This window comes from Haliotis asinina, chromosome 8 (genome assembly GCF_037392515.1).
Source record: "Haliotis asinina isolate JCU_RB_2024 chromosome 8, JCU_Hal_asi_v2, whole genome shotgun sequence".
Lineage (NCBI taxonomy): Eukaryota > Metazoa > Mollusca > Gastropoda > Lepetellida > Haliotidae > Haliotis > Haliotis asinina.
Window position 1 is genome coordinate 16,715,096 of NC_090287.1, and position 27,161 is coordinate 16,742,256.

Below are 27,161 nucleotides of genomic sequence, written 5' to 3' on the forward strand. Positions count from 1 at the left end.
GTATCAAGACACATACATTACTGTGGCTTCTGTATCAGTGTACATCTAATACAAACTGTATAATATGTTTCCATTATATGTATGAATGTTCTCAAAGCAAACCGTGTACAGCAGGGTATGTCGTAACTAACAGAACAAAACAGCAATACTCATGATTATGTATCTTAGGAAATGTATTGAGAATTTCAGTTTCATGGATTTAGACTTTGTAAGAACCATGGTAGAGTGGGTTTTCTCCTGGGAAGAAATATATGAACTATATACAATGGTAACTTGACTGTCATCAAAACAATGTGCTCAATGAGCTTGATTAACTATGGTTTATATTTCTGTATTATTTGTATTAAACAAATGTAACTTGGTCAGTTTCATTGGTATCAAAGCTAACTTCAAGTTTGCACTGTGGATTGTCTCTCCAGTTGGTGAAGGCTGGCCTGACGCTGGGTATGTTCGGTGGTGGTCAGAAGTACACAAATGACAAGGTATGTGCTTGGCCCCTTTTCATTCGACATGTAGAGGATATCTGCTGGCATACAAACACTTAAATCAGTTACTTTCATCAATCAGGAATCTTCTAGTGTCATATCATGGGTAGTTCAGTCATCCACTACGTGGAATAGCTACAGTCTGTGTATGTTTCAGAACCGTATCCCGGTCCGAGGAGATCCACACATACTAGTGGTCGGGGACCCAGGGCTGGGGAAGAGTCAGGTTAGCTAACATTTTTAGAGTTATTCTTGAGGAACTGAATAAGTAATATATATCTTGAATCATAGTAATAATTTCCAATCAAGTTGCAGTGGCTGAGGAGGAATGATTACCTGTAAGTCTGTGGCATCTTATCTGAATTGGAATGTTACTTGTTAAAGATACTATTGAGTTCAGTTCCAATGGAGCATGGAATAAACTACAGTGGAAGCTGTCTAAACCGGCACTTATTGGGACTGAAGAAATAATCTGGTTTGGACAATGTATTGATTGTAGAGCTCATGATAAGTGTACAAGCCAAAGACGGGACAGAGATTTTACGCCAGTGTTGACAACATGCCAGATTGGACAGATGCCAATTTCGACAGCTTCCACTGTATTCCAAATGCTTTACAGGGAAAGCTTTTTTCTTTAATATTGCTTGAATTTGATAACTTTTGTGTACCCTTTTGCTGTATATATATGACTTTTGAAGCAAACTGTTTGGTGCTTGTCCTGTTGTGGTACACTTATGTTTTCATGTCCTAAAGAATTGAAGTCATTAATAGTTGCAGTAATTCTTTGTGGGGTGAGGATGGGGGTGGTGGGTGGTGGGTGGTGGTTGTTGTGAAGGTTTACCTTTATAACATGCATTTTATTGTCATATATGACTTTGAATTTATAAATAAGTAAATGTCAAGTCCATTTCATAGGCAGCCTAGAAACTAGTTGTCAATATTGCAGATGTTGCAGGCTGTGTCAAACATCGCTCCTAGGAGTGTGTATGTGTGTGGGAACACCACAACAACATCAGGCCTCACGGTAAGTAACTTCGTTAGTCATCCCGTGTATGGGTATCCCACCAGTCCAGGTGTGCCACCTGTGAAGATCCGGGTCAGAACAGATCTTCAGTAACCCATGTTTGTCATAACAGGCGACTAACAAGATCTGGGGGTCAGGCTTGCTGACTTGGTTGACACATGTCATCCCAGTTGCCTAGACTGATGCTTTTATTGTTGATCACCCAATTGTCTGGTCCAGACTCAGTTATTTACTGACTGCCACTCTATAGCTGGAATATTGCTGTGGCATTAAATGACTCACTCACTCACTCACTCACTCACTCACTCACTCACTCACTCACTCACTCACTCACTCACTCACTCACTCACTCACTCACTCACTCACTCACTCACTCACTCACTCACTCACTCACTCACTCACTCACTCACGTGTGCCAAATTGCTTGCCGCCTCCCTTTCTGGTAGAGGATCTCCTGGTTGTAGGTTCCAATTCCAGATTATGATCCTTGGTCTGTCACTACACCTGTCACTTATGTCATTGCATCTTCGACCTCTTGGGATGAGTGGATATTTAAGTTTAAAACATTTTGAGACTTGCTGTTTTTTAAATAATCATATGGCTTTTATTTGAAGCATGTATTTTCTTTTCATTTAGATAACATTGTAAAACCCCAAAACGGATGCTGTATTAGTATTATTGCAAAAGTGTTGTTGAATATGAGCAAGATCAGGATGGAGAGCTAGACTAGTGATTAAAACGTTCACTCATAATGCTGAAGATCCTAGTTCCATTCCCCACATGAGTACAGTGTATGAACCTCATTTCTGTTGCCCTTTGCTTGAATATTGCTAAAAAGGGGCATAAATACTAACTCACTTAGTCATGGGACTTGGATGAAATGTACAGTAAACTCTGAGTATAACAAACTCAAAACAACCACTAATTAGGGAAACTCAAAACAACCACTAATTAGGGGTCATTATAACCATAGTTCTTCATACACATTTTGAAAACACCAAGTAAACACCAAGTGTCCAGAGCTGAACACAGCTTGTTATTTATGCCAATTTGTTGTAAGCTTGTTTGATATAAACATAGTTTACTGACCTATCAGCTACATGTGTATTTGACAGCTACATGAGTGAGATGTGACTACCCGAAGGTGAGTTTGATCAGAAGACCACCTGAAGTGTGGCATAGACTACATGTTTTTGATGTATGTCAGGTGACACTGTCCAAGGATGGAGGGTCTGGAGACTATGCCCTGGAAGCAGGTGCCCTTGTCCTGGCCGACCAGGGGTGCTGCTGCATAGATGAGTTTGACAAGATGACTAATCAGCATCAAGCTCTCTTAGAGGCCATGGTAAGTAGTATTTAGTATAGAATCATGAGAATAATGTTTACAAAATTATTTATATGGTGTGTTTTGACAGGTCTTTAGAATGTACTACCTCTTCTTCACTCTACCCCAAATTAACACAGTATATCTCTTTCCAAGTCACAGATGTATTGTAATATGTATAAAATAGGGATTCCTCTTAGTACAAGATTTCTGGTCCTTGGTATGACACTTGTCATCACATTATGACAACTGTAACAGGAATACATAGGGCACAATATGTGTGAGATTCCCCATATTAAAGATGGTTGGTCCGTGCCTACAATGACATAGTAGACGCTATGGACAGGAAACAAATAACTTTGTTCATCCTGTTTGATCTGTCATCTGCATTCGACACGATCGACCATAGCATTCTGTTGCAAAGACTTGAGAACTTGGGTATCACAGGAACATCTCCTTTGTGGATTCAGTCTTACTTGTCAGATCGTACACAGTCAGTCAGGATTGGTGAGACGTTATCAGAGACACACAACGTTGAGTATGGGGTCCCACAGGGATCTGTTCTGGGCCCACTGCTATTCAGTTTATATATCCTCCCTCTTGGTCAGATCATCAGGACCTATTCACTGTATTACCATCTTTACGCTGACTACAATCAACTGTACCTCTCAGTTGCCTCTGCTGCTGTAGGAAATGCCATCAAAACAGTTGAAGCCTGCCTTGCAGATATCTGGTCATGGATGAGTTCTAACTTCCTGAAACTCAATGATGAAAAAACAGTTCCTAATACCGCGTACTCGCCATCAGCTTTGAAAACTGAATACAAAGCCTACAAAGGCAAGAAACTTAGGAGTTATTTTCCAGTCAACCATGACTATGGAAGACCATGTTAGCTCTGTCTGCAGAAGCTGCTATTTTCATATACACAGTGTTGGAAAAATCAGATACCTTATGACTTTGGACACCTTCAGATTTCTTGTGACAACACTTATCATTAACCGCCTTGACTACTGTAACTCTTCTTGTCAACCTCCCTAAAATGATTCTATCACGTCTACGAAGAGTACAAAATTCTGCCGCGAGATTGATTACACGTAATCGACGCACTGACCACATCACTCCAGTTCTGGAATCCCTCCATTGGTTGCCTGTCCAACAGTGTATCTCCTATAAAATCCTGTTACTGACTCACCGAGCCCTCTACAGGGACAACAGCCCGCAATACCTCATCAACATTTACAAGCCATCTAGACATCTACGCTCATCTGAACAGTTCCTCCTGTCACAGCCAGTGCCCACAAAACGGGTGGTAGAGCCTTCTCCAGTGTTGCACCTTAATTAAGGAACACTTTACCATCAGAACTCAAAGCCACCAACTGTGAATCCAGTTATAAAAGCCTGTTCAAAACCCTTCTGTTCAGAACTGCTGACAATATTTAATCATTTTCCCATTCACTCTATTGACTCCTTCATAACTACACATGCGCCAGTGAGCAGACAGATGGATACCAGGCACTATACAAGTGCATTATTATTATTATTACTAAATCAGCGAGTTTGACCACCTGATCCCATTAGTCACCTCTTATGACAAAGCATGGGTTACTGAAGATCATTTCTAATCCAGATCTTCATGGGTGTTGGGCTGAAAGAGAGAAAAGGAAATAATTAGAGTCAAATATGTAATTTTAAGAAGTATTTTTGTCCACCCCCCACCCCCCTCCCCTTCCCAACCACCATATTTTTGGCATCTTGTAAAATGATGTGTTATATAGGATTTATATGGGACATCAATGATCAGCAGAGGTTTATGTTGTAAGATGCAGATAACCAGGCTTGCAGCTGCACCTTATACTTATGATGTCAACTTGATTTATTCAGACACAATAATTTACACACTTCGTTTGTTTTTGACACTTTCAGGAACAACAGAGTATCAGTATTGCAAAAGCTGGAATAGTCTGCAGGTGAGATGGATTGTATCACAAACAGGGACACCCTGGTGGTACATTTTATACACAAATAACCAGTTGATCTTTGATCATTTCTTGATTGACAATCTGTTTCAGTAGTGTTCATGTGAATAAATTGCTAGGTGTTTAACATCATTTGATAGACTAACTGAACAATTGTAGGTAAATAGAAAATGAGTGGTCCATGTCATCACTACCGTTTCCTGACTGGCTGATAACAGAATCATAGGGGTTTTGTTGTATTACGGCCCTGACTGGTGTACATTGTAAATCATTGGATATTGGTGTGTCTGTTTATCTGTTTGGTTGATAATTATTTAGGAAGTCTTTGTGTTATCTATGACATATGTCTTTATATATGTCTGATCACTGTTGTTGTTCACCTTTATATCCCAGTAAGTCACAAATTTTATTCTTAATATCCAATGAGTTTGGATGACAGCATATATTCTGTAATGCAACATAATCTTGATATTTCAGTCTGCCTGCTCGCACCTCCATCATTGCAGCAGCTAATCCAGTTGGTGGACATTACAACAAGGCAAAAACAGTTTCAGAAAATCTCAAGTATGTCTACAACATCTGTTGGCTGGCTCAGATAGATTGTTCTGATGCAGTTATATTCATTAAGCAGACACCGTTATTGATGTGTCATGGTGCATGTGCACCTTGCAAAGTGCTGCTCAGTCACCTGATTTTGTGGTTATTCATGATAAATTTGATTCTGGGTGAAATAATCTTAACCACCAAACAAAGCTTGATTGCATAGTACTACAAAAACAGTAGTAAATTGATATGATGTAAACAAAATCTGGAGATACTAATGATAGAAACGTATGGTTGTCCAGATTACTGTCCTAAAAAGGAAAGAAGTTATTTTCTTAGACCAAAGGTGACTTCTTTGTGTGCGATGAAAGCTCTGGGATCTTATTTTAACAATAAATGTCCCCTGCTGTGATATTACTGGAACACTACTAAAAGAGGCGTAAAACCATATTTACTTACTGTCATTTCAGGATGGGCAGTGCACTCCTGTCAAGATTTGACCTAGTTTTTATTCTACTGGATAAACCTGATGAGGTTAGTACAGATACGTTTACAGGAGACATTATACATTATAAATCACATTTGTGATTTACAGAAATGATGTTATTAAGTTGATTAATAATTTCAAAAGTTTGATGAAGGACGGGTGTATTTCTTGTTTGTTTCGACTTGACAAAGAATGTAAAATACAGTTGACATGGCTAAAAGATGACTTCCTGGAATAGCAGTATGAGATAAAAATGTAACAGTGTACTCACTACACTGACTGTCCAGGACAATCCTCTCTACAGGAGACTAATGTGTTGTCTTAAAGGATATGGACAACATGCTGTCTGAACATGTGATGGCACTCCATGCAGGGAAGAAAAGGTATGGCTATTTTTCAGATGCCTATTTGTGGTTATTGCACTATTTCTAAAGCACAAGGGTGGCATCTCAATGTGCTACATCATTACTTCCATGGTCAAAGAATCATTGTGTGCCTGATTTTCATTCTCACCTCCCTTTGGAGATTACAACTCAAAGTATAGGTACAGCTATTTATTGAATGGTAGCCTTGTGGTTAAACCGTTAGCTCACCATGCCAAAGTCCAAAGTTTAATTCTCCCATTTTTTATCGCAAGGATATTGCTAGAATATAACTATTAGAATAAAAACATACTCACAATAAATGCCGTAATATTTTATTGTTTGATTGCTAGTTGAATATCACCTGTCATTTTCTTTCCAGTGATCTTCTAGGAGTTACAGTCAGAAGAACTCAGGCAAGTTGCCAGATGATAACGTTACATGTTGATTTCACAGTTGAAACAATAGATTAACCAGATCTGAATGAATGAGAATTTGACGTGTCACCATCAAACAACAAACGGATCTTATATTGGTGGTCAATAATTGTATTCTGAAATTAACTAAATTTGAATTCAGTACAAATTAGAGTGGAAGTTGTCCAAACTGGCACTTATTGGGACTGAAAAAATAATTTGGTTTAGACAAAAAGTGCCTGATTGTAGAGCTGATGGTAAATGTACAAGCTATGGATGGGACTGAGATTTTAGGCCCATTTTGATTGAACAGATGCCGGTTTTGACAGCTTCCACTGTATTGTGAAGGCATTACAATGGCTGTACTATTTCAATAGCAGTATTTAACATAAAACTGAAGGTAATGTTAAGTTAAGTCACCTGGCAGTGGTTTAGTTTCATAAACAGGACTAGACAGGATGTCTAGCATGGAAATAACATTCCCACTTACAATATAATGTAAGGTGACAGGGACAAGCAATGTTTCTACATAGTAAATACCTGCGGAAGGTTATATTCTAAGCTGGATTCGGGTAGCAGTTCTAGCTACTTCCAGATGGCTCTTCACACTCAGGCTAAATATGTTACCTGGCACACCGCTGCCCAATACTGACTGTTAGTAGAAACAATGCAGTATGATTGCAACACTGTTTTACAGTGAATTACAGTGCCATATGCAAATATACAGTGACGTACATCTTCACCTGATGCATACATAATTAGTGATGATATAAATGAACTCTCCATAATCAGTTCATCTGGCTCTTGGGATGTATTTAATATCCAATAAAATGGTCTCATTTATCTGCATTCTGAAGTCTCTGATTGGAAATTGGGGAAATCAGATACAGTGGAAACTGTCTAAACTGACACTCATTGGGACTGAATAAATAATCCAGTTTAGACAAAGTGCTTCATTGTACAGCTGATGGTGAATGTGCAAGTCATGGATGGGGGCTGAGATTATATGCCGGTGTTGACAACTTGCCAGATTGGACAGATGCTGGTTATGATAGTTTCCACTGTACAGAGATCCCTTGCTACAATACTACCTTTGGGTGTGCAGTGGGTGCATGACAAACACTACAGTACATGCTTGGCCACCTTGACAGGGTCTGTGGCACTATAGCCTCATGTCTGTGTATAACTCATGTCCCTTTTAGGGAGCCATGTATTACTATATGCTGCAGCTGAGAAAAGTTGTATGGAAGCATGTGTACTTTGCTGTGCCATTGATAAAAATGGTCTAAAGCACAACTTGTTCCCTGTTCCAGGTTGACCTCGATTCCTCTAGACTGCAGTGGGAGTCAGACAAGCCACTGAGCGAAAGACTGAAAATACCAAAGCTTGAAGCCTTTGATCCCATTCCGTATCAGCTGCTTCGGAAGGTATGTTGTGTACAATCCCACACCCAGTCTCTCATACATGTTAAACTGAACTTGGATTTTTTTCAAATATATTTTTTCAACATATTCACCCATTGGGCTATAAGTTAAAATATATAACAGTTTATTCTCATGTGATTGTAGGCATCCTGCTTTTGTAAAATGAAATGAAGCCTATACAGAGTATTTAAGAATATTTAACATTTTTAGTGGTGGGTCCTTTACATGTATTATATGGGTTATAATGTTTATTATTTTATTGTATTTATCTCGACTTGCACAGCAATGTTGGCTACCCATTGGTCAAAACCAGTCACATGCCATAGGTATATTTTCCTATGTTAAACAACATATTGTCAAGAGTTATCTCCCTTGTTTGCATTGTTTCTAAACAAACAGTACATGATAATGCTGTTTGGTATTGAAATGAAAAATTCCTGTTTGAGTCTGTCTTATTATTACATTGAAACAATGGTTACTCAGTTCTCAATTAATGCTCCCTTATTGAGCATGTCCAGAGCCAGCGGATCTGACTAACAAATGCTGTGCGGGACCGCGCCAGACAAACTTGTAAACTATGTGGCTGTGCCAAAACCAGTAATAAATCCCTGACATGGAGCTCTATGACAGTCAGTAGTCTTCATAAACCCATGCCATCACTAAACAAGAGTTCCAATCTATCCACAGTGTACTAAAATCACTCTATCAATGCCACTTGGGCCACAGTATTGTCAAGGTGTCACTTTGATGCAACTCACACTGTGGCCGTCACTGACCGCAAGAGTGTAGGTACATAGCCATTGTAGAATGTTAACATGTCTACACAGTAACCTCCAACTTTGTCTAATGCAAATGTTTTCTTCTAGGCTTGTGCATTCCAATTCAGGACATGCTGACCTACCCTCGAATACTAGTAACCCCAAGTTGATGAAAGTTTAATGTTAACAGAGACTTACGTTGTTATGTGTTATTTGAGAATTCCATAATATGTAAAAATTTGACCATGAATGACAGTGTGGATTTCGAATGTTTGATTGCACCATTTCTAGGAAATTATAAGAAATTGCTGTTTTAACTCCTGTTTAGCTTAATTAGTATAAATTTTATAAATTCCTTTTAGCAGTACAAGACTGAACCTTTTGTGCTGAATGCAATGGTATGAACGAAAACATTTTACATTTACAAATGAAAAAGGTATACAGACATGCACACAGACACACCCATACAGACACACTCAGGCATAGAGGGGGAGACACAAACACTCATGCAAACAGACTAAGCCAAACCCACACAGACACACTCAGCAGAGGGGAGGCACAGACACCCATGCAGACACAGACTACGCCACACCCACATACACACCCACACAGACACACTGATACTGACATTCAGGCAGAGAGGAGGAGGCACAAACATCCATCCAGACACAGACTAACATGCACGCACATGCACGCTCTCTCTGTCTCTTTCTCTCTCTCTCTCTCACACACACACACACACACACACACACTCACAAAGACTAAGCCACACCCATACAGACAGCAATATTTCACCTAAATGATTGGGGCCCATTAATAATCAGATCAGGAACAATTATTTGAGTGAGTGATATTTCAAAGTCAGGGTATGATGACAGTATCAAACACATCCACAGAGCATGAACTCTCTATAATGACAAACATATTCTTTAAGGGATCTATCTTAATGAAGGATCTCCATAGGTACCTTGTTCCAGTTAATATTCATTGGTAATTCACATAATACACAATGTTGTTTTCTCATTCACATCAATATGTTCTATGAAGAAGTATTCTTATATTTCAGTATATAGGCTATGCCAGGAAGTATGTTCATTCAACCATAGGCCCAGAGGCAGCCAAAGTTCTGCAGGTTCGTAAATGAAATTGGATACATGTCTCTGTTTAAACTCCCTATAAATGATTTAGTATTTTAGTGGTCATGTATATTAAACCCATCAAGACTCCATAAATGTTTCAGATGTAGGTGAATCCTGTCCAGTTTCCGATGTTCTAATTGCAGTGAAAATAGTCATAGTACATTTTAAGGTGCCTTTTCCCATTAATGCTCTGGTATTGGATTCAGTTATATTTGGACCTGATGTCTATTTTATTGATATTGGGCGACATATATGTTCATATTAAACCTTATTCCAAACCATTTAATCTTTAGTAGTACAGTTCAATGATGAGCAGATTAAGTAGTTTATCATATTTATGCCTCGTTCTTGTTACAGGTACAATATTGCTATCACTGATAAAGTATGAATAAATGAATATCAAGTGAATTCATATCATTTGATTGTCTGTCAAAGCAATATTTTCTGCAATTGTCTCCACCCATTTAAGCCACACCTACCACTGCCTCTGATTGGAATATAAGAGAGTGGGTGGAGCTAATGTTGTGTTAAAGTGGTGAACGTTTTTTTCTAATTTTGTATTGAAGCAAGTTTTTTTATGTATAAATGGAAAAAAAGTGTGTGCATATTGTGGAAATCTTCAACATGGATTTACACAGTGTGCATCCTAGTTTTAATATGATATCTATAGAAATGCAACTACTATTAATGTCACTTTCTTATAAATTCCCAGAACTTCTATCTCGACCTCCGTAAAAAGCATCAGACACAAGACAGCACTCCAATCACAACCAGACAGTTGGAGTCCCTGATCAGGCTGACAGAGGCCAGAGCCAGACTGGAGCTGAGGGAGGTGGCCACTGCACAAGATGCTGAGGAGGTGGTGGAGATCATGAAGTTTAGGTGAGTCTTACTTCATGGCAGGTTGGCAGCCCTGGCTACGGTTGTGCTGAGTGATGTATATCATCAGGTAGTGTGCCCTTGGCTGAGGTTGTGCTGAGCAAAGTGTATTATCAGGTAGTGTGCCTTTGGCTGATGTTGTGCTGAGTGAAGTGTATCATCAGGTAGTGTGCCCTTTGCTGGGATTGTGCTGAACAATGTATCATCAGGTTGACTAAGGAATAAGATTGACTGGCAGAGAAATGTATGTGTGTGTATCATCAAATTGACTGAGGTATAGGATTGACTTGTGCTGAGACATGTGTGTATCAACAGGTGGACTGATGAACTATATTGACTTCGTGCTGCCTCTCTGTCTGTCGTTTCTTCTGCGTGTCTGTCATGCATAGTGATCAAGTGAAAGACAAGTCAATGTTTACTCATTACTTTTAGATGATATTCTAGCTTGTACAGGGCTTTAGGGTAGCTGTTAAAGGCATGTTAGGGTAAGTTGTTCAAGCAAACTTGTTCGGTTTGCCTCATGGGGGCAATGTGTGAAATTCATTTCCGTTATCCCTGCCATGATATTGCTGGAATATTGCTTAAAGCGGCATAAAACCACACTCACTCACTAGTTTGTTGTGTCTGTCTGTTCCCAGCATGGTTGATGTGTACTCAGATCAGTTTGGATGGCTGGACTTCAAACGTTCACAGCATGGCTCAGGCATGAGTGGGAGGTCTCAAGTAAGTTGATTCTCTTACAAAAATAAAAAACAGTGTAGTGTAGATGGATCCTGTTATTGACCATGAATACCACAACTAGTGTGTTAGGCAGTCTGAACCTCTTTGTAGGTAATTTTACTTAGGTTTTGTATTTTTATGACAAATCCATAATTTCATGAACTTTGTATAAAGGCAAGATTACGATGGGAACACTCACAAATGACATATAGCCTGGGACCTTAACACTGATTTTGGAAAACTAGAGATTCCAAGCTTTTCAATAATACCAAATATATCTGAGCATACCTCAAGCAGACCTGTCTCCTTTATCGTCCTAGCTGTCTGTAGATTGCCACAGGTCCATAGAGTAAGGGTAATGGTCGGGTGCTAATTTGTATCCCAGTAATAGTTTAGTAGGCATGAAGGATGGCTTCCTCTGTTTCAGCCCAAGAGGTTTGTGTCAGCCCTGCAGAGGGTGGCGGAGCAGACGTATAACTCCATCTTCACAGTGCAGCAGATGAGGCAGATAGCCAAGGTGGGAACAGTAGCAATGAAAGCCCTGGGTAGAAGTCCCATTGAGTGGAACCATAGCAGGGGTGCAGGGGTTGTGCTTGGGGTGTGTCCCATGTATCCTTCAGACACCTTACTGGGTAACAACACCCTCAGCATCATGTGCACATTTCTTTCTCCAATTCTTGGATTGGGTCTAAGCTATCAGAGTCAAAATCATCCAAGGCATTGGAATTATAGAAACAGTGTTTGGCCATACAACCCAGTACAATCAGAAACTTGGTCATTATAATACTAATACTAATTTTTATCCGGTGAAATTTGTGTTCAGAGATTGGAAAGTATTAGTTCAAACATCATCCCAAATGTAACCCTATGGATGATAGTCGACCCGTGAAGGTCCTGGGCTAGAATAGGCCTTCAGCAACCCATGCTTGCCACAGAAGGCGACAATGCTTGTCGTAAGAGGCGACTAATGGGATCGGGTGGTCAGGCTCACTGTCATTGGTTCCCAATTGTGCAGATCAGTGTTTATGTTGTTGGTCAATGGATTGTCTGGTGCAGATTTGATTATTTACAGATCGCTGCCATATGGCTGGACTATTGCTGAGTGCGGCCTAAAACTAAACTCACTCACTCACTCACTATGGATGACAGTCAGTTGTCTGTCAGTCAGTATGGATTGTTTAGAAATAATTTCAGCTACTGAGATTGGTTATAGAGTGACTGAGTTTGGTTGTACACTGCTCTTAACAATATTCTTGCAATATGATGGTGAGGGGCACCAGAAATGGGCTTCATACATTGTACCCATCTTGGGAATCGAACCCATGTCTTCAGTGTGACGAGCAAACGCTTTAACCCCTGGGCTACCCCACCACCCCAGCTCCATCTAGAGTGAGTGAGTTTAGTTTTATGCTGCACTCAGCACTATTCCAGCTATACTACCGACAAGAAATAAGGGAACTAATGAAATAAAAGCGAATTTGAAACTGCTTTAAATATCCACTAAATCAATTTTAGGCGTCAAGTTCAATATCTGGTGTGTCCACCATGTTGGGCAACACATTCACGGCACCTTGATGGCATGCTGTTAATCAATTTCCGGATGGTTGCCCGTGGTATTGCCCGCCATTCCTCTTGGAGAGCTGCACCAAGCTGGGCCAGGTTAGCGGGTCCTGGGTCCCTGGCGTACACCCGTCGACCAAGAACATCCCAGAGATGTTCAATTGGGGACAGGTCTGGGGACTTAGAGGGCCAGTCCAATGTCTGGATACCTTCTTGTCGGAGATAAGCGGAGACAATTCGGGCCCGATGTGGTCTGGCATTATCATCTTGGAATACAAAATTTTGGCCGATAACTCTAGCCAATGGAGCCACAACAGGACGCAATATTTGGTCAACGTATCGCTGACCAGTCATGGCTCTGTTAATGATGACCAAATCTGATCGTCTGTCATGTGTAATCCCACCCCACACCATGACACTAACACCTCCATATCGATCATGGTCAAGAATTGCTGCTCTGGCATATTGCTCCCCGCTCCGACACCATCAATGTTTTCTGCCATCTGTGAATCGTAGGCAAAACCTTGACTCATCAGAGAACATGGTGTAACGCCAGTGGCACATAGCCCGTCCCTGATGCTGCCTAGCCCATGCCAATCTTTGGCGCTTATGGTGAGCTAAAAGGGTGACACTCTTAAAAGGCCGTCTTGCTTTCAGACGAGCTTGATAGAGTCGGTTTTTAATGGTTGAGGTTGAAATGCGTCTTCCAGTGAGTGTGCTGAATTCTCTATTGATGGCAGGGGCCGATTTAAACCTATCGCGTAGAGCATTTAACGTAATGAGATGATCCTGTCGTGGTGTCGTTGATTTTGGTCTACCACGCCCAGGTCTCGTTGCAACCCCACCCGTTTGACAGTACTTATCCCACAGGCGTGAAATTACACTTTTTGATTTACCCATCTGCCGGGCAACTTCACATAATCATGTCCCCCCCATCTATCATCCCCACAATTCTCCATTTTGTTGCTTCACCGAGATACTGCCTCGAAGGCATTTCTGTCAGTAAGTGTCAATCTCTATTGCATTAGTGATTGCGACTTCTCCAGTACATTTACAGGAGTTAACTTCTGTATGCACGTGTAGCATGTGTTTGGAATGCATTATGCGAAATTCCATTGTCATTGGATGTTGCGTTTGGGAGATACGCCACGATAACGGACCCTGTCACAGTCAAAGTCATCTACATTCAATTTCTTGGATCCCTTATTTTCTGTCGGTAGTATACATGGCGGTAATCTATAAATAGTCAAGTCTGGACGAGACAACCCAGTGATCAATAGCTTGAACATCGATCTGCGCAATCGGGAACCAATGACATGTGGCAACCAAGTCAGCGAGCCTGACCACCCGATCCCACTAGTGCCTCTTACAAAGAGCATAGATGCCTTTTATGGCAAGCATGGGTTGCTGAAGGCCTATTTTACCACGGATCTTGATGGTAGTACAAAGCAATCATTAAAGGATGTTTGTTATTAATTGACTTCAAACCTTTGCACATATTGTGATACATTTGTTTTAGGTTGAGTGTTTCAAGAAAAGAGAGTTGTAATTTCATGACTGTTAGTATTTATCCTGGAACATTGCAGAGAGCTAGATCAATATATCTCCAGTCAATAATCTGGTATGTATGGTGAAAACTTATGTCATCAAAACATTTATTCTGAGTTGAATTTTAACGTAGCTTGATCCTTCTGCAGGACATTGGTCTTCATGTTTCTGACTTCGAGGGATTTGTGGGGTCTCTCAACAACCAAGGCTTTCTGCTGAAGAAGGGTGCCAAGGTATACCAACTGCAGACACTTGGATACTGATGTGGGATAGATGCATCACTTAATCAATTCCATGTGATACCCGCTGTAACTGTCTGTATTATAACAGTTGAACTGTGGCCAGTGATTAGATGATACACAGTGGTTAAACACTTTTGACATACAAATAAAACCATTCTTGTATGTACTGTGTAGGATTTATGTGTGTTACTGAAATGTCTCCATTAGTGAGTGAAAACCAAATCCATGGCATCACATCTTACAACATATTTTGTAAGTAAATATGATAATGATTTTGTTTGTTGTTGTTGGATGTATATGAGGGAATATTGGAGTTACCTCCCTTGGCCAATAAGAAACAGTGATGTCACGAGGTCTGTGTTTTGATACCTGTCTCTGAGATGTATATTCTGATGAATGCGATGAATGAAGCCTATGGAACCACAGACATGGTTTTTTTATATCTTTTTCCCCTTATTTCAATAAGCACCTTGGGCACACAGGAAATCTATCAATTTTTGACTCATTGTATATGTTGAACTGAAATGCCTCTCCATAATAGTTAATGTGATGTTTATTGGCACAGATGGTATTGTATTCTAACCCTGAAAACCCAGGGGGGCCTACTGGTTACAGCATTCATCATGCTGAAGACCTGGGTTCAATTCCCCACTTTGCTACAATGCATGGTGCCCAATAGCAGGTGTTCCCTTCTGTGATATAGCTGATGAGAATGGTGTAAGGCTAAATCACTCATTTAAACCCCACATGGGCCTAGTGGTTAAAGTTTTCATCACGCGAAAGACCATGGTTTGATTCCCCACACTGGTACAATTAAATTTGTGACCATCCCTGGTGTTCCCCACTGTGATACCTGGAATATTGCTAAAAGTGGTGTAAAACTAAATTACTCACTGAAACCCCATTAGTGGTTCAAGCGTTCGTCACGCCAAAGACCAGGGTACGATTTCCCACATTGGTACAATTAAATGTGTGATGACCTTCCCTGGTGTTCCCCACTGTGATAGCTAGAATATTGCTAAAAGTGGTGTAGAACTAAATCACTCACTGAAACTCCATGGAGGTCTAGTGGTTAATGTGTTCGTCACATCGAAGACCAGGGTTCAATTCCCCACACTGGTACAATTAATGTGTGATGACCATCCCTTGTGTTCCCCACCATGATAGCTCTAAATTGCTAAAAGTGGTGTTGAACTACACTCACTCTCTAGATCTCCATTCAGCTGCACTGTCATTGCGATTCAGGTGAGCTATTTTTTAACTTGAAAAGATATAAATGGGACATAAAATGATGTCAGCTTCTGTAATATGAACAACACAGCATTTAGGAGTGTACTCCTACTCTTCTGAAATGCAGTGTTCCTCAGAATCCTCACATTATAGAAGATGATACCAGTCATATTCCCCATGTGTATCACATGTAAGTACGATTCCAAGACTTTCTGAAGAACTTTTAAATAATTAATGTGATTGATCTTTCATTGTATCAAAATAGGTCATCATACATGTCATCGTTTTTTTGATGGTCTTGAATTCTTTTGGGTTAAATAAGGTTTTCTAAAGGTTCTTCAAGATAAATGTAAACTTCATCAACCTTTTGTTGATCTGCAGTGGTTACTACAGCATATATTAACTGACTAAACAGTTTAACTAACATCACAATGAAAGCAAGTGTAACAGTGTGAAGCTGTTTATTTCATTGATTGAAATAACTAAACATGATGATGTATATTTTGCTGTTAATATGGTGCTGCTCAGTTAACTATTACTATTAACGATACTCTTTATGTATACAATGAATATTTATAATAATATGTACATGCATCCTGATATATTGGATGGTTATGACATTTTCTTGACAAACACAAAATTTGTTTCTTTGGCACAATGGACAATGACTCATGTGAAACTGAATAGATTACATGGTCACAACATAAATAAAGTGCCATTATGAAATTTTGTGACTGAAAATAGCAGGATGGCACTCACTTGGATCCATAGTCAACCATTTAAAATATCACCAAAGATGACCAATGAACAATGATTTTTCAGACATTTCTGAACAAACGAGGACAAAAGTCTAAACAAATTAAACAATAACATGTGTGACTTTGCGCAACACAACAGTTAAATATACATTACAGACTTGTCTGCAAGAGGTCTTAGATCCCAGAATCAGCACTTACATACAGTCCTTAAAGTCAGAGTTGTCTCATACACTGAGAGGACCTTCGCCTAATCTGCAGAATCGCTTTGGAATTCACTGCCATCTGATGTCAAATATGCCAAGTCACTCAATTCTTTCAAGGCCCTTCTAAAAACCCATTACTTCTCCATAGCTTTCTCTTTTTTTCCCTTTCTAACTCCAAGTATTTGTAATCTCCAGTATACATTGTACATAGCTTTACGAATTTTATAGCATCTTGAGCATGCATTGAATGCATATATACTGGCGCAGTCATAAATCTCCCCTGTTATTATTATTATTATTATAACTAACATATCTGTCCTTCATACACCTTCTCAATAGCAAAGTACTTTACCCTATGTTTTTGCTATCTTTCACAATAATCAAACTAAAATCCTAATAATCTGAATAAACCATGATTTCAACATAAGATGACACAAATAAGATAACACATTTATCCATCCTGAAAAACTCAAGTGCAAGGAGATAAGTGATGTTGGAGGTGAACATAAAGAATTTGTCTGGATTTCACCTTCTTTTTATTCTTTGATACAACATTTTGGGGCCTGTCCCAACCTCATCATCAGGCAAAAGTAATGAACAGTAACAGTTACTATGCCCATGACGTCATGTTGGAGGTGTCAACTGTATTTGAGACATCCTCTTCAAATCCAAGGCTCATGTTTTGGTAAACATACACAAACACCCATATGTATTTACTCTCTCAAATTACTTGCCCTTGATTTTCATGAGCCAGTTGTCTTTGGTGTGCTACAGACAAGTGCCCCAAATGAGTTGGCAATATCAAGATGGTGGTCATTCCAATTGATTGTGATGGAGATCAAAAGAATCAACATCCATGAAAAAGTCCACCTTTCTTACCAATTTCTTTTGAAAAAATAGATGACTGATAAGTTAAATGTTGATGACAATTAATGATGAGTAATTTAAGATTGTGAGAACTACAGAATGGATCCAAGGATTTTTGTAGGTTAGTTGAATTGCTAGCCCTGCAGAGATAGATGATGTTCATTTGATGGCTCCACAGACAAAGTGAGACTGGTTAAACACTGACATAATTCACTTTGTGACAAGTCTCTGGAGATCACAGATTGCTTCATCGATATCCTGTTGAGATTTGAGTCGAACCCGTGTCAAGCACCACTGTCTGCTCACCAGATACTGTTTAACACCAAGATTAGTAAGTAAATCCTCCTCCGATGGGGTTTCTGAAAGAAGTAATAATTTCAGTGAGTATGTAATATGTAACCACAGAAATATGCAACTTGTTGCTCAAGAAAGAGATCTATAAATACTCTAAGTAGACTATGATATTGTCACTTCAAGAAATGTTTCCATATTGCACTCTTCTTCACATATCATAATCACAATGCAGAATAAGTTTATTTGAAACTGTTCAATTTAAAACTGAGATACCGCCTTTTGCTTATCAAAGCAGTTCCAGAATAAAAAAAATTCAGTTCAATCACGTTACCATTTTGGAAGCCAAAATGGTATTTCAGATCAAGTACATTGCCATTTTTGAAGCCAATGTAGTTTTTTTGTTTGATTTGCTGTCAAGATTGCGATATTTTCTATTATATTTTATTGAGTAAAGTCTGATCCATTTATGATATAATTATATATATAAAACAGAATGAATCCAAATATTTTACCATGTTCTTTAAGCTGATTCGCAACAATCATCAAGGGAACATCCTTCACAAATCTCTCTTCCAGCAATAACTGCAAGTCATCTTTGGCGAGTTTAGAGTCGGTGCTCGCATCATACACAAACACAAGTCCCTGAGTTCCTTCATAAAACTTTCTCTTTCTGTGATGTCGGAGGGCCCCACTCAGATCCCATACAGTGAATTTGTCCCCTGACTTGGACTCAACAGTCTCAACATTAAACTCCTCTGTTGGCTTTGTTGAATGGACGCCCTTTACTTCCAACAGCCAGGAATACAATAAATAGGTTTTTCCTGAAAACAAATAAAACATGTATAAATTTATGAAAACTATGATAACAAACATGTTCACTGGGAATATCTTGTACTCAAACAGAAACTTGTTCTGTGATGTCAAAATTTTCAAATGCATCTTTTTGATGAAAAGAGACAAAAGTAGACAAATTCTGAACATTTCCTGACTAAAACCTTCTTATTAGCATTGTGAGACATGAACTTCAATACAGCATCGGTATCAGCTTTTGGTGTAACTATTCGCTACATTGTTTGTCCGGATTTTAGCTATAACGAATATTGATGTCGTTGCTTGCAACTGGCTTTGATACTGTCGTGTGGATGACCCGCTACGATAGGGGTGTCTCAAATACTGAAATGTATGTTTTTATGAACATTTTATACTGATGAAGGTTTGTATAATTGTTGATTTTCATGTGCCTTCTTTGACCACTTCCTAAATGGCACTGTGTAATCTCACGGTTTTACAGTCAACCATCATATAGCATTAGAGCGTCATCTAGAAATGGGTCCAATACAACATATGTCATATTTGTGATTACCTTCTTCTGACACTATGTGTGCTGGTTCCTGCGGTATGGCCCATCAGTAAAAGCACTGTCACTATGACAGGTACAATACGATCTATTTACCGGCCCGCCCTAACGCTAGAGGATACATACACACACACAAGTATTCTTCTGAAATGACCGAACTCCTTGCGTTCATAGGATTTGTTTAATAATTCAGTATTGATATTCACCCGCGTTACTTGGTCCAAAAATAAGAATTTTAAAAGGAGCTGTTTCGTTGTCCTGTAAAGATGCTGTTGATGCTCTAATGACGTTGTTGTCTGAGCTACATCCAGCTCCCATCAGAGTCCTTGTGCTCACCGAGTTTTGTAAAATCACCTCATAACACCAATAACTAATTACAAACTTATTTACTTTTATAAACAGTGACCTCGAAAAAGTCGGCGTGCTTAGTTACCCGGAAGCACATGCGCCGCCTACTTGTACTTTCGGAGTTGCGTCCCTTGCCTTTACGCGCCATATTTCTAAGTTTTAGAGAAAGGCAGTGTACTTTTCAAATATGTTATGAAGTATTCCAAAAGTAACATGAAAGACGTACTTTGAAAGAAACACAAAACATGTTAGGACAGACGTAATCAATAAAAACTTAGAATAAATATAATTCATTTACCACGTTCTATCAGCGCCCGGCTAGCTCAGTCGGTAGAGCACGAGACTCTTAATCTCGGGGTCGTGGGTTCGAGCCCCACGTTGGGCGTAATATTTTTCCTCTGTCTCTCCGTGAGCCTCGTGCTATTCCGCATGAACTTGATAATATGAACGGTTTCATAAAGACTGGTCGTTTTAGTACAAGTGTGAACAGGTCAGTGGTTATGCACTAGTGTACTGAAAATAATAATAATTAAAAATACCTGCACTTTTGAATTTTCAGTGATGTCCATACTACATGAAGAATATCTACATCTTCAGATTTTACATTTCGGTAAACCTCTACTTGCCGACATGGGATCCATAGAGATATAGAGGACTCACGAATCAGGGGGTTCTCTCTGCTGCCTCATGGACACGTGTTTTATTATGCATGTAATGACGAGTGAGCGAGTCTAGTTTTTCGCCACTTTTAGATTATTCCAGCACTATCGGGGAGGGACACCGGATATGGGCTTCAAACATTGTTCCTATGTGGAGTATCGTACCCGGGTCTTCGGCGTCACGAGTGAACACTTTAACCACTAAACTACCCTACCACTCACTTATAGACGAGAAGAGAAGGGTAAGAACTAAATAGTAAAATGTTAAATGCTATTTACATATTTCAGTCACATTTCTCCCCACACTTTGCAAAATATATATAACAAATTAAACCTAGTTTCAATAAACCATGCGTCTGAGAATAACTGGGACAGTGAAGAAACCATGCATATCAGGAAAAGGAGAATACATACCCGTCTGTGTAAGTTGTCTGAAAGATCTTCACAGTAAACCAAAGTGTTAAGAAGGTGAACAGGGACTCAAAAACTTCTAGTTTGTTCCCCGATACAAATCAATTTCAAGAGGAGCTACCATTCTAGAGAATAAATCTTCAAAGAGATCTAACGTAAATAGAAACATTACAGATACAACTATTCAGGGAGCTACACTTACTATTTGGAATTTGAATGGACCTCAGTCATAGTTCAGATACAAGTGTGTGAGTTTCGTTTTACGCTGCGCTCAGCTAATATTCCAGCTATATGATGGCTGACTGTAAATAATCGAGTCTGGACCAGACAATTCAGTGATCAATAGCATGGGCATCGATCTGCGCAATGTGTAACTGATAACATGTGTCAACCAAGTCAGCGAGTCTGCCCACCCGATCCCATTAGTCGCCTCCTACAAGAACAGTCGCCTTTTATGACAGCATGGGTTGTTGAAGACCTTTTCTACCCTGGACCTTCACGGGGCAGTTCAGATACAATGTTCTATGATACCTTATATATAAACTAATAGCCTGTCTTGTGTAATATACTACATGTACACTTCCATATATTGTTTTTCATGACGACCGTGTTGTCGTGGTGATGACGCAAGATTGTATGTAAGATTAGGAGCTGTATAGATAGCACAGACTGGATTGCAAACTATATATATATAGTTGATATTAAAGAATAGAAATGATGCCTTACCATGTATCCATTGTATTCATTATAAGTGAAAGAAAATAAATTATAGAACTGAAAAAATATACTACAATACCTTATTTACATGTTCATTTCACGTGATTGTTCTTAGACAGAAGATTGGCAAAAGAGACAATAGTCCTTTGTGAGGCGCTTCAGTCATTTTGGAACTCTGACGGAAGCAGTGAAAACAGAGAGTTAGTGTATCCTGTTAGTGTATTGTCAATTTGTCATATTGTCAAATGACATTTCTGTCTCCAGGCGTGACAATTCAGGAGTATTTTATGAGTGCATCCTCGTTAAAAGTAGAGTTCTCTCCCTTCGTCCATCATATAAACCCAGCACACATGACGGCCATGGTTGTGCAATTTTTGAATAATTCCAGAACTGTTTGGATGCCCCCCATCCCCCCCCCCCCCCCCAGCAATATATGAGTTATGTTTGCTTGGATACATGTTTTAGATATAAAGGGTAATTACTAAAATATTTGAAAAAGAAAACTTTTTAAAACCTGCACCGAGATGTCTTAAGAGCTGGAAGAATGGCACAGAATGGGGTTTGAATGCTGCCGCCTTAAATCATAGTCGACGTATACGACTCAAGAAACCTCACAATTTACGATGTTCCAGTCGTGGCGTCTGCTTCTCCACTAAACACAGACAAGGCCATACACAAACAAAGTAAAACAATAATTAAATCTGACATTTCAGGATAATTATGGTTTATGTTTGGCCAATCGCCTTAATGTAATCAGACAACATGAGACATTTAGTACGGAAGCAAATTTGTTCTGATTTGTCATTTACTGCACAACATGTACATTTATTTTGTTTTCAAACTCGGCAGTCATACCATATAGGAGTTATATGACATTATTGTTGTATAAGTCACATAAATACAAGCAACGGTCTGACTTCCAGCACTAGACCACAGGTTTCACATGTAAAGGTTGAAAAAATACAAAATACAACAAAACAAAACAAAACAAAACCAAAAAATTTAAATAAATAAAATACAAAAATAGATATATGAAATATAAAAATAAAAAAGAGAATGAAAATTCATGCGCATGCTGACTTGTAGAAATGAGAGGTATTGTCCACAACTTGTAAGATTTTTAGATACCACTAAGGACTAAGTAAGAAAGGGTAACCACTGTCAATATTATATGTAACCGACATTCATTTAAGCACAAATTGTTTAAGTAAACGACGATTTGTGAGAAAATTTATACATAGTCCAAGCAATTTTCATTATAGAGGGAAACCAGATAATTAATGAAAATGTCATGCACCTTGAGCAATATTTCATAAAATGCATTGTGCTGATGATAAGTAATTTTGTAGTTTTCCATTTTTACATTGGTGCGTGGACGCCAGTCATGTTTTAATACACATTATGGATTTCAGAATATATCATGCAGAAGTCAAAACAAGATGATAGTCATGGTGATGATGATAATAATGACACGTATTGTGACTTTTACCATATTAATCTATTAGTTGTTTCACTCAATGACTGGGGTGTTAAATAATGATTTCATAATACGCAAATCAATTTAACATAGCCGCCTACGTGTCAGTTCCGGAAAGGTCTGTCAGATATTTCAAGTAGAATGTAAAGAAAAAGATGTGGTCCCATGCATCACCCAGGAACCTTCAGTAAGGATGTTTTAATAACATTGTCAGAATTTCTAACATTTTGATGCATTTGACACTCGTTTACTTGCAATGTATCTGTTAAAAACTTCCGTCAACTTTCGTAATGCAGAAAAAATAGATTCGAACTGATGACCCCGCGTTTGACACGACTGTTTAAAAACAAACTAGAATTAGTGCAGGAAACGATTTTAACATTGCGCGCATGCACCCGTTTCCACCCAGCGTGGAATGTCGACTCTCGAATGTTTTTTTCCTGAATGATTTGAAAGGAAATGCTAGCCAGCGGAACCTTTAGCGTTACGGTGCCACCATGATTGCCAACGTGAAAACCTAGCTACTATTGAGAATCACTTAAATACCCCTAATGAACAAGTAGGTAACCGAATCGGCTACGTTTGGAAAACACTCTGTGTTGTCTTTAAACGTGGCATCTTAATGTGAAATACAAAAATGCACCCGATAACATTTCACAAGTAACGAGAAAGCGGGGCGGTGCTTTTACGGTTCGCCACAATCGCAACATACGACGTTTGATTCAAACCAATCAAATCGATTTTCAAGCTAGCACACTCCGTCGACATCGTGGAACTATTTTGCCAAGATAGGAGACAGGTGGCGTACACGAGAAGTGAAGAGGTCGGGTCAGAGGTGAGATGACACCAAGTGCACGTTCGGACACAGGAGAAAAGCTTAAAGATATCGAGTTACCTCCCTTGCATACGACCTCGGCGTAAATACACAGAATGTAATCAAAGTTGTATTTTTATAGCCCATCTCCTCCCGTCCGCAAACTTCCCCGTTCTGTAATGATTTTGTTCGCGATGTGCTAAGCGGCACTTGTTTGTGTTTCAGCAAAGCTCTCTAGTTATGGAGGGAGGGAAAGAGTCAGGTATCGTAAATTTGAAGAGGATAGCATATCCGCGTCAATCCACAACGCGGGCGGACATTTCATTTCCATTGATCCGATTTCAAAACAGTGATTTGAGTAATCGCTGAATCGGGTGTCCCAACATGGCTCATTGGGAGAATGGTTTACACACGAGTTCTGTCACTGACGGTTTACAAGTTTTAGGAAGAGGCCGAAAAGAGTCCATGAGCCCGGAGACCCCAGTGATGGTGTTATGAATTTCACCGTGAACATGTCTATTTGTTCAGTTACCCGAGGTGTAACCTGACAGCTGGACTTAAGCCGTGACACTCTGGGTTGTTTGCAGTACTGAATTTTGATCCTGGTGACATAAGCCGGATACAGAGATTAATACAGCTCTGGATGGCTTCTTTCCTGAGTCTGTTGAGTTCGGATACGCTTCAACATCGCGGCTATTGTCAGAAGCAAATTAAAGAGTAAATATTGCAACAATCTCATTACTATTTTTCCAACCCGTAAATATTATGGGACTGCAAAATATACAAAAAGAACGTGGATGATAATATTTGAGAACAGTTCCAAATGAACGCAAGAACGATAGAGTCATGGCGCCTCACGATGGATGAATCCGTTCAATAACAGCTCCCTGTTGCTGATGTGATTTTAGATAGCCGTCATTCCGAAAATCAACAACAATGCATCTGCTGTCAACTAAAATGTACTCCAGACAAAAAGGCGTTCACGTAATTGTCTGTAAACTCAGATTGTACAATAAGCGCCTTTTACTCTTTGTTTTGACTTATCACGCTGCTGTATGTAATTCACGTTTCTTTTGAATGGTAGTACATTTCCCCATATTACATTTTCCCACCGAAATGACCTCATGATGCTTACGTTTTGGAGCGGGTGTGTGTTTTCGCCGTCATTAGCATTATTCCAAGAACATAATGGTGGTGGACACCAGGAATGGGCGTTTTATATTGTATCCATCTGGGGAATAGGACCCGGAACAGAACCCGGATCTTTGGCGTAACGAGCGAACACTTTAACCATTGAGCTACCCCATCGCCCCTCGGTTTCAAACGGGGTCCTCTTGTACAAAGCGATCTTAGTGCTACGACCGTCTTAAGTCTACGTTAGTGTATGGAAGCCACGATCCTATCGGTAAAATCGCTTTGTGCAAGTGGATCATAGCTTGCTGGGGTATTTGGTAGCCTACCGGTTAAAGCTCCGCTCGTCACGCCTAAGACCAGGGTTTGATTCCCTGCATTGGTACAGTGTGTGAAGTGTATTTCTGGTGTCCCCCGCCGTGATATTGCAGGAATTGCTACAGCGCTGTAAAACCACACTCACTCACTGTAACTCATTGCTCGCACCGTTATCCGATGGCCTTGATCTACGTTCACAATACCAACCACTGGATTATCTGATACGTATAGTTACGGGCAGCCGGCTTACGGCTGAAACAACAAACAAACGAGCACACATGCGCACAAACACAGACACGCACGCGTATTGGGAACTCAGTTTACAACATTTGGTTCATATACCACTTTCAACTAGTACAATATGCCATTGTCTGTATGACTTTACTCAACCAGCTGGAACTGACAACTTGAAATTAAACCTTGTCCCATTTCAAAGAATGTAAGAGATTCTATAAAAATCAATAGATTGCATTAAAAATTCATTGTTAAGAAAACGCCAAATACTTGCATAACACCAAGCTTTCCTCACTCAACAAACACCAACACAGTGATTTTAACTGTAATAAGATGGTGTGAAACCCACATCACTCACTCATTCGTTGATAAATAGAAGAGGGCCATCGGTTACAATAAGAAGGTTATAACTCCTCGGTTCCAGCAGAGGGATTTACCACCATATCGCTCGTAACGATAACGCTAATGGCCTTCCCCCTTCCTTCGTCACGTTCAACCTTAAAGATAGACATCGATTCATGCCAACAGTTCCGAAGACCTTAAGTGCCACGTGACCTACATAGTCCACAAAATAATGCATCTTGATTGGGCCTAAGAAGCAAAAAAGAAAACTATTTTCAAATCACCTCTTATGTATAGGTTAATCGCCATTGCAAGGTAGTTATTTAGATAAATTCCGGGAGGGCTAAAAGGGTGATTAAACAACTTACATCACGGGGGTATACTTATTTAATACACGCGTAATATATCAGGCGTGTATTTTTAAGATAGATTTTAAATGAATTGCATTTTTTTAAATAGAAAGTGTCTATTAGGTCAGTTAGTCGGTTATATTGCATTAATAAAACATTTCCAAGATCAATGGACATAACTTTCCCTAGTGGTTTAAGTGAGTTGCGTTTATGAAAACCTAATCAACCATAGCCGTGCGTCAAATGAGACCCAATGTCTTGCAAGCACTATAAATTAACAATTTACTTTTCTCATTGTTTCTCACTGAAGTGTTCATCAATTATTATCCCACCCTACACGTAGCTATGTTAACGTCATGGTGCTTTCAACGTTATGTTACAGAAGGGTCTGTTTCTAATGCATCACAGCAAAGTGTTATCTCACGCATGCGTGTTACGGCCGCATTAAGCAATAGGGCGTTTAATATAGGGAGCACTGAAATAGGATACGCTTATCAAATAATCTCAGCATCAATTTAACGCGGCTGGTGATACCATGACTTGAATTAACCGTCCAAACAGACACTTTCTGAAGGAGTTCATTTGTTTTGTCATCGCCAGTCCCATTTCGAATGTTCCATACTCTATCTATCATTTATATTACCTCTAAGAAAAGCGTTTATCATAATCACAAAGATACGGTAAATTTGCTATGAAAGAGATACACAGCTAAATGTCAAATCTATTCAACGCGGTCTTTAATTTGATCATATTTGAGATAATAT

General features: G+C 39.4%; 2 protein-coding genes and 1 non-coding gene across 4 annotated transcripts in view; 2 read left to right on the top strand and 1 right to left on the bottom strand.

Moving 5' to 3' along the window:
- Positions 1–15,162, top strand: part of LOC137293615 (DNA helicase MCM8-like) — a 39,602-nt gene extending 24,440 nt beyond the window's left edge. Inside the window, exons 15-29 of the mRNA XM_067824259.1 lie at positions 420–482; positions 643–711; positions 1,432–1,509; positions 2,717–2,854; positions 4,757–4,800; positions 5,287–5,373; positions 5,823–5,886; positions 6,167–6,222; positions 6,584–6,617; positions 7,931–8,044; positions 9,866–9,931; positions 10,651–10,820; positions 11,456–11,540; positions 11,965–12,054; positions 14,795–15,162. Of these exons, the coding sequence (XP_067680360.1) occupies positions 420–482; positions 643–711; positions 1,432–1,509; positions 2,717–2,854; positions 4,757–4,800; positions 5,287–5,373; positions 5,823–5,886; positions 6,167–6,222; positions 6,584–6,617; positions 7,931–8,044; positions 9,866–9,931; positions 10,651–10,820; positions 11,456–11,540; positions 11,965–12,054; positions 14,795–14,908 (1,272 nt within the window). The 3' untranslated portion in view covers positions 14,909–15,162. The remainder of the gene's footprint in view (positions 1–419; positions 483–642; positions 712–1,431; positions 1,510–2,716; positions 2,855–4,756; positions 4,801–5,286; positions 5,374–5,822; positions 5,887–6,166; positions 6,223–6,583; positions 6,618–7,930; positions 8,045–9,865; positions 9,932–10,650; positions 10,821–11,455; positions 11,541–11,964; positions 12,055–14,794) is intronic.
- A 1,399-nt stretch (positions 15,163–16,561) lies between these two features.
- LOC137294895 (ADP-ribosylation factor 5-like) overlaps positions 16,562–27,161 on the bottom strand; it is a 174,852-nt gene continuing 164,252 nt past the window's right edge. The window contains exons 2-4 of one of the 2 annotated variants that reach the window (XM_067826065.1): positions 19,803–19,950; positions 18,752–19,060; positions 16,562–18,304 (exon numbers count right to left, since the gene is read on the bottom strand). In XM_067826065.1, the coding sequence (XP_067682166.1) occupies positions 18,156–18,304; positions 18,752–19,060; positions 19,803–19,914 (570 nt within the window). In that variant the 5' untranslated portion in view covers positions 19,915–19,950 and the 3' untranslated portion in view covers positions 16,562–18,155. Of the gene's footprint in view, positions 18,305–18,751; positions 19,061–19,802; positions 20,063–27,161 lie in introns of those variants that run through there. The other variant, XM_067826064.1, reaches the window with a different exon arrangement.
- Trnak-cuu (transfer RNA lysine (anticodon CUU)) lies at positions 20,257–20,329 on the top strand. The gene has a single exon. It is a non-coding gene; the product is annotated as a tRNA-Lys (tRNA).